The sequence below is a fragment of the Nanorana parkeri genome, unplaced genomic scaffold, assembly GCF_000935625.1.
Source record: "Nanorana parkeri isolate BGI_ZX_2015 unplaced genomic scaffold, ASM93562v1 scaffold1309, whole genome shotgun sequence".
NCBI lineage: Eukaryota > Metazoa > Chordata > Amphibia > Anura > Dicroglossidae > Nanorana > Nanorana parkeri.
The window spans coordinates 63,449-72,309 of NW_017307577.1; the positions used below are offsets into that span (position 1 = coordinate 63,449).

Consider the following 8,861-nt stretch of genomic DNA (forward strand, 5'->3'; position numbering starts at 1 on the left):
ACAGTGTCCCCCCCCTTCCCCCCCCCCCCCCCCCCCCCCAAGCACACACCACCGACAGCTATCTCGGGCTCCACTGTCCTCTGTGCTGGCCCGGGATCAGCACAACAGGTCTCTGTGGCTGGATCGTACGTAGATCAGCACACTTTCAGTGGCTGATCTCCCCTCTGATCGCTGAATGTGGAAGAGAAAAGAGAAAAAGCCAGAGAAAAAGCTGATGAAGCACATCTCTGCTTCATCAGCTTCTTTCTGAGCACATCTCTGCCTCATCAGCCTGTTTGGGGTCCCAAGGTGATATTAGGTGTCTAATATAGGGGTGTCCATAAAGAGGACCTGTCACGATATGCCCCCTTTGTGATGGCAATAAAGTTAAGTGTAAAAAAAAAAAAGTGATATATAATAAAAAATTGTTTTTAAAGTCCCCTGCCCCACACATATAAAACACAAACATGTGTCGAGTGCGCCTACGTGCCAAAACGACTATGCATGTTACATATCACTGTGAATGTCAGAGTGCAATTCTAGGGCCATCAATCACTGAGAATACTAAATTGATGAGCGGCAAAAGCTTTTAAAGCGTCGCCTATGGCCAATTTTGGGTATGGTAGTTTTTTTGCGGTTATGCGGGTGCATGCAATTTTAAGTCTCAACATGTTTGATATCCATTTACTCGACATAACCCCATCTTTTGTATTTTACCAAAAAATTGGCTAATACATGTTTCATAATATAACATAGGGAAAGCAGTTTTATTTCCCAACATTTTCAGCACTTTTTTCTTTATATAGTAAAAAATAAAAAAAAAACAGTGGTGCTTAAATACCACCAAAATAAAGCTCCAAAGTCCCCCCAAAAATATAAAATTAATTCGGTATGGCACTGCATCTTCAAATGGTTAAGAAGAAGCATAGTACTGCAAAAGCCACTTTTAGTAGTTACTAAAGGGAAACTTTTAATGATTCACTACAAGGCTTTTATTGAAGATTCATAAAACATGCACATTTCATGAACTTCATATACAAAGCTTATTCTTAATGGTCTTTATCACTGGCCCTAAGTAAATAAAATATTCTAATTTACCTCTTCACAATATAAAGAAAATTAGAAAAGTAACTAGTATCAGCATTGTTTTTTTTTTTTTAACCACTTAAGGTCCCTTACACAGGCGCTCTGATTACCACAGGATTCATGCACAGATCCCCTGCTGATCAGAGGAGTAAAGAACGGATGCCACTTCTGTGTCATCCATTCAGTTTCTTCCTCCATAGCAAGATGGAGGAAAAAACTGAGCTGTACGGACCCACCTTAGGTCCAACCACTTTCATTTTTGCCGGTGTTGCTGCCACCAGGGATGCGTTTCGGGGAAATCTCTTCCCTTTCAGGCTGATGAAAGGGGAAGAGATTTCCCTGAAATGGGTACCTGGTTACAGCAGCACCGTGAGACGCGTAGCACCGGAAGGAACAGAAGTGGCCGGGATTGGAGAAAGACTGAAACTGTCAGCAGCTCAGGAACTGTGTGTTCACACAAGCCTGCTCTATGGCCTCAGCATCCTTGATCTCTCCACAGGGGCTTATCCCGATAAGGAGCCCCAGAAGGCTTGGATACTTTCCACACGAGCTACACACTTGTGAATGCATTTAATTTTATTCATAAACTTTTATTAAAGTCTAATTTGCTAGACTATGCCGGTGTGCTTCTGTACTTTTGTCTTCTATATCCTGAGATTGCCCTTCCTCTGTTATTCAGAGGATGCAAGGCTGGATGTTGTGGCTTCATTAGGCTGAGACTGTGGCATCATTTTTATTTTCTTGCACAGCTGGACACATGATATACTGTTTGGAATGAGCTATTTGTAATATACACTGCTATTTATGCACGACCTGATATCCGCATTTGTGGATTTTGTTTTCACATATGTATAATAACCCCTTCTTGCACCTGACATTTGTGACAGGCTGGAGAGTTAGGTTTACTCATTTTAAACATCAAGTACTAGAAATGTAGTTGCATTATTTAACTTTAAACAAAGTAAAAAAAGATATAAAGCATAAAAGCATGCTTCTGTAAAAAAAAAAAAGTAATACATTATGATACGCCTGTATTACCGAGAATAATCACTGAAAACTTCCAAAGTCTTTGTATCAAGCAGTAAGCCACACCACGAGAATAAAGTGTGAGCTGGTAAGCACTGTACTTCTGAACACCCTGGAATATCTTCAATAGGAAAATTCACCATGGTCTTATACTGGCTTATGGAGCACCCATATTCAGGAATTCCTTCTGCTAGAATTCTGAAATAAGTTTGGAAACATGATAGATTAATGCATACAATTTGATTTACTACAGCTATATTCCATTTATCAATCAGAGAATCACATTTATATGAATTGTATATATATAGAAACTATGCCGATAGTAATATGAAAGAATATTAAAGACCCTACATTAAATTTAGATTGGTTTATAGTTGATGGGAAAGACAAAAAAACCAGATACCAGCAGACACAACATTCTGCAACTTAAAGTGCACATACTATAACAACATTTGAATCTGTTGCTTATTGAGTTTAGTTTCATGTGCTTTACAGGCAATATGGTTTCATTATTTTATCTGTATACAGGCAGTCCCCGGGTTAGGAATGTCCGACTTACGGGCAATCCGTACTTAGGAACCGGGGTCCACAGTTCTCCTAAATGTACCGGCAGCCGCCTGTACATTAAAGCTCCCCCGTCCGGCCGCTGCTCCTCTGTCCTGCTCCACTGCCTCCTCTTCATCTGCAGGCTGGGAGCCATACCCAGCCGAAAAAAGTTTATAAAATAAAATTAAAAATAGAAAAAAACTTTCTTCATGCGTTTTAAATTAAAAAAATAATTTTAAATAAATTTAGTTTTATTATAATCTTCTGAACAACAGGAACAGACAGCAAAACAAACGTGACCCTTCCCTATGCTATCCAAAACGAAAAAGTTTTTTTTGGCTGGAGTCACACTTAAAAAATTTACCTGTTCCAACTTGCATACAAATTCAGCTTAAGTACAAACCTACAGTTCCTATCTTGTAGGTAACCCTGGGACTGCCTGTACTTTGTTAACCAATGTATATGGATAAGTAAGAGACTAGCTAGCCTCAGATTAACCTACAGAGCTTTAAATTCCTGAAAAATCACCTTTGCAGCACACTATATGCTAATTGGCTAGTAGTAGATAGACACATTCAATTAGAGTTGTTTGTAATGCTAAAATTATGTTTTTCTATTCTAAATTAATAGTTTATGCTTACTCATACAAAACACTTCCCTTTATTTACCATTTCTTTATATACATTATGGTTAAACTTTTGGCAAATCTTTTGCTGAGAACTTATTCAATTGTAGCAGTCTATCATATCTTCTTTTTATGTATTGTTATTTTAAGTTGGGCTACTTTTCCATGTAATTTTTTTTTATCTCTGTGTGTCAGGACTATACCTCAGCATTTTTCTCACCACAGGGATAACCAATGTCACCTTAACCAGTTGACATCCGCGGTGTTAAACCCCCGTCCCACCCAGGCCATTTTTCAGTATTCAGCGCTGCGGTACTTAGACATTTATTCCGTCATGCAATGCTGTACTGCAATGAATTTTATACCCTTTTTTGGGGACAGATAGAGCTTTCTTTTGGTGGTATTTATTCACCACTACGGGTTTTATTTTTATTACTATATTAAGGAAAAATTACCGAAATAAAAAAAAAAACTGTTTCCCCTATATTAAATGATAAAACATTATTACCCAATTTTTTGGTAAAATATAAAAGACGGGGTCACGTCGGGTAAAAAGACACCAAACATGTCAAGCCTTAAAATTGCGTGCGCGAAACCTCAAAAAAACGATAATACCCAAAATTGGCCATAGGCGACGCTTTAAAAGCTGTTACCGCTCATCAGTTTAGTGTTATCAGTGATTGATGGCCCTAATACAGGATTTTAAAAAATGAACACTGCAAGGGTTACCTGCTCGTTCTGTCTAGGGGGGGAAATAAAGAAGAAATTCTCATCCGGTCCCCAAAGCCTCCTCTCCCCGGGCTCCAGTATTCTAAGGACTCATGACGTTATCACATCTAATGCAGGTCCATTAGACACGAGGATGCCAAGGTACAATACCACAGCTGGAGCAAAGGGGAAGAGAGTCAAACAGTCCTGGGGGGATCGAGGATCGGGTGAGTATTTCTATTTTATTTTCACCCCTACACCAAAACAAGCCCCACTGCAAGGGTTAATTTTGTAAAATCCTAGAGTTTTTCTTTAAAAAATGCAAGTTAAATTGGCTTAGGGCTTGGCTTCTTAAGGGTTAAAGTTTCTACTTGGCTTCTTCTTTGTAACGTTAGGAGGGAATGTGAGGGGTTTGCATTGTATGTTAAAGTTAATGAGAGAAACAATCCACAAATTTCAGTCCTAAGTCTTTCTATAAGGATCCCTTAAGACTCACCTCTTCAGGGAAGCCTATCCCACCTCAACCTAACCACTGAACAATCACTGTCTCAAACAATTCATCCTCACACAGCTACCATCCCTTGTATCACTTGCCCCTACCTTTTAGATTGTAAACTCTCACGGGCAGGGCCCTCCTTACCATCTTGTCTTGTTTTGTAATATCCTCCTTATATTGTAAAGCACTGCAAAAACTGTTGGCGCTATATAAATCCTGTATAATAATAATCACTGTGAGGGTGCTCAAAGAAAACAAAACTGGATCCAGCCATGTTGCCTGCTGCAACAAAACATCTAAAAAGTAAGACATTTTTTAAGTATTTTTTTTTGTTATGCTGTGTGAATGGGAACATAAACATATAGAGGGGTTTTCTCAAATTTGACTGCAAAAGTGGAAATACACTTTAATCCAACTGCCATGGCTGGCTCCACCACACTGGAGCTCGTTGGGGTTGGGGAGTGGTCACAGAAGCAAGGGGTGCTTCTTTTTTCACAGTAGCTCACTGCATTGTTTTAAACGTTTAGTAAAAAGGCAAAACAAAGTGCACCAAACACCTTAAAACTGACTGTCCTCACACAAGTTGCTTGGGTTGTGCCCCTTCTATCGGACACAGGTAAAGCTGCCATTTTGTTTCACCCCTTCACAACCGACAGGATTATTCAGTTATGATCGTTCAGTTCATTAACAACTGGTGACTGGATAAACCCTTTATGCAGTAAAATGAGCACTAGTCCATGAAGGGACCAACTCTCATTGAGTTACTGCTGCTATTGCTGGGTCCGAAGCAGATCCTCAACAGCAGATTAGGTGGTCCCAGCCCTGTGATCACAGCGACAAGTTATCGCTCTCATCACAGAGCCGTCACAGCCACAGACCCGGCAGCAGCTCACTGTGTTGTGTAGCTGCGAGCCGGCTGTGTGTTTACAAACTGATACAAAGTATCTCTAAGGAGAATACTGCATTCTCCTCAAACCCCCCCGCCCCCCCCCCCCCCCCCACCCGTGTGCCCCCACACACTATGTGCACCCACACACTCTTTACCTACAGACAGACTCTGGATGCACAAACACGCACACAATGTGCGCCCACCCACAGCACCCTCACACACCCTGTGCGCCCACAACGTCCACCTATTCTCTGCACAAACAGCACCCACACACTCTGTGCGCCCACAATGCCGACACACTCTGTGCACCCACTTTGTAATCCCACTTTCCTCAGCCAAACTGGTGTGGCAGTGTTATTTTAAGTTATAATTACCCTGCCACGGCAAAGAAACTGTTTAAAATGTGCATATATACATTGTGGAATACTGCACAAATTGTTTTGTGGAATAAATTATGTTTTGGAAATGAAATTATTTTTGGGTCATGACTTTATGACCAAGGACAAAAGTGGGTATTGAGGTTACACAGGTTGAGAACCACTGTCTTACAGTACCAATCCGAGTGAGGGCTAGCAAGTCAACTTCCATAGGACAAGATGACCAGCTTCTCCGCATTCATACTTATGTGGGGAAGTTTTGTTGTGATGCAATAGGGCACGCACAGATATGAATGTCAGACTGCCCAGTGATAAGAGTGTTTCCAAACGTTCTACAGTATATTCTTGGGCAGGTCCACCACGCATGCAAGAATGCGCTAACCTCTTCTTGGCACCTCCAGCATAAACTAACAGGAAAGGTTTATGAAGTGTTTGTGGGACCATCTAGTACAGTGGTGGCGAACCTATGGCACGCGTGCCAGGGAGGGCACGCGAGGCCCTTTCTGCTGGCACGCGAGCCAAGGTTCAGGCACCGCAACATTAGGCAGCCGTGCTGTCTAATGTCGGCAGGCGGGCGAGCGAGCAAGAGGAGAAGGGGGGCGGAGCAGCAGGGGGTGGAGACAGAGAAAGCATGAGGAAACAAACAATGCTTCAAGAATGTACTAAAACTACATACCGTAAAAAGGTCTTTGCTTTTTGTAGGTTGGTTGTAACTAGCAAGAAGTCATCAGAAAGTCGCATCAAAACTCTGGAATAAATAGGCAAAATTAGATCAGGGTACAGTAGCAGAATGTTACAGTTTTGTAATGCTGAAACTACGGTGAATGCAAAGTGCCAAGCCACTAAACTACTTAAAGAACTCCAGGCTTCTATACCCGAATGGGACTTTCTGGTCCCTGCATACTCCTTTGTGGAAAAACCCGTGTTTGGCCCATTTCCTAGATTTACAAGTGTGCAGTTAAATCTATTGTATGAAAATATGACAATGCATAGTCATGGTTTATATTCATAATACTGTGAGTTTGAGAATAATGAGAATTTACATTACAATTTTCCGTAAAGGGACCTTTACTCATATCTTTAAAATAACAACAAACACACCTTTTAGAAAGGTTTTCTACAAACGCATACTTCTAGATAATTGCCTACTCTGTATTCTTTGCATACCTTATTTCTCTTTTCTTCCCCAGTCTTCTGACAGTGCCCATGTTTACTAAGGGCAGGTTAAATCACTAATACAACTGTTTGGAGTCAGAATAACCAGATCATATATGGCCAAGTAGGGGTATCAGAACCAATGGGGATGTGACTTCGAACAATTTTCTTATGACCTTTGATGAACTGAAAACAAGGTATGATCTCCCTGATGTATATTTGTTCCGCTACCTGCAGGTCCGGCATGGTTTTCAGAGAATTTGGAGGTTCCAACTGTTCCTTGTTAATGTCGCTCTTGGAGAAATTGCTTAGGTGTGAGGATTTGCGGAAACCTCTATCTGAAGAATATTGTGCCTTATTCTGTATAACTCACCTTTGTGACCTTCAATGTAAAAGCAAATGGCTTCTGGAGGTCCCAATTCTTTCCGATGAGGATTAGGAAGATGTTTAGGACTATCCCTTTACTCATTTGATCTCTGCCAGGGATAGACTTATCCAATTTAAGATTCTTCATAGGATATACGCCGGCCAGGCTGGTGAAGATCTATGGGGCTGGCTCCCAAGTCTGCTGGAGATGCTCTTTTGCCTTAGCAGACTTTATACACATTTTATGGGAATGCCCGCAGATAGGTCTATTTTGGATGGAGGTTGCCCAATTTATCTTGCAAATAACAGCCTCATCAGTCGTTCCAAATACACTATATTGCCAAAAAGTATTGGGACACCCCTCCAAATCATTGGATTCAGGTGTTCCAATCACCTCCAAGGCCACAGGTGTATACAATCAAGCACCTGGACATGCAGACTGCTTCTACAAACATTTGTGAATGAACGTGTCGCTCTCAGGAGCTCAGTAAATTCAAGCGTGGTAGCGTGATAGGTCTCCACCTGTGCAATAAGTCCCTCTGTGAAATTTCCTTGCTACTAAATATTCCACGGTCAACTGGTAGTGGTATTATAACAAAGTGGAAGCAACTGTGAACAACAGCAACTCCGCCACGAAGGGGTAGGCCACGTAAAATGACAGAGCGAGGTCAGTGCATGCTGAAGAGCACAGTGCGCAGAAGTTGCCAACAGTCTGCAGAGTTAATAGCTACAGACCTCCAAACTTCGTGTGGCCTTCAGATTGGCGCAACAACAGTGCATAGAGAGCTTCATGGAATGGGTTTCCATGGCCGAGCAGCTGCATCCAAGTTTTACATCACCAAGTGCAATGCAAAGCGTCGAATGCAGTGGTGTAAAGTCCCTCAAATGCAGTGGTGTAAAGCACGCCGCCACTGGACTCTAGAGCAGTGGAGTTGTCTTCTCTGGAGTGACGAATCATGCTTTTCTGTCTGGCAATCCGATGGACGTGTCTGGGTTTGGCGGTTGCCAGGAGAACGGTACTTGCCTGGCTACATTGTGCCGAGTGTAATGTTTGGTGGAGGGGGGATTATGGTGTGGGTTTTTTTTTTCAAGGGTTGGGCTTGGCAGATGAGGTCGATGAGGTCAGATCTCAGTCTCCTGAGAATGACACTTTTAGTGGTGTGCTTACAGTTTCTTCTTCCTCCGTTCTGCGAAAAAAACATTACGATGTTTGTTCTCTACGCCATCCAAGTAGATTCCCCAGGCTCTTTGGGCTTTTTCTTATTACTCCTCCCCACCATACGACCGACCGTATGGTGAGTAGTTTCACTGCAGGGTGTCTCTCCTTTTATCTCGCTTCTGGGACTTCAGGTAGCCGACTCCTTACTAGGCTCTAATATCGCTGAGTGAAGCGGGTGCCGGAGCTCTGCAAGAACACCTCCTCACATGTTTGTCGGTGACCACTCCCCCAGCAGGGTTTGTTTTATTTATTTTTTACTTTATCACTTCTTTTTTTTAAATGTTTTATATAATTTTATTTTTTACTTTTTTATATAACTATTTTTTAATTTGTATTTATTACATAGTACATTTAGGACTGCATATATATATATTATATATATATATATA

General features: G+C 41.6%; 1 protein-coding gene across 1 annotated transcript in view; it reads right to left on the reverse strand.

The window, feature by feature from the left end:
- Positions 1-8,861, reverse strand: part of TERT (telomerase reverse transcriptase) — a 127,147-nt gene that overhangs the window by 32,362 nt on the left and 85,924 nt on the right. The window contains exons 11-12 of the mRNA XM_018569233.1: positions 6,409-6,480; positions 2,104-2,289 (exon numbers count right to left, since the gene is read on the reverse strand). Coding sequence (XP_018424735.1) covers positions 2,104-2,289; positions 6,409-6,480 — 258 coding nt within the window. The remainder of the gene's footprint in view (positions 1-2,103; positions 2,290-6,408; positions 6,481-8,861) is intronic.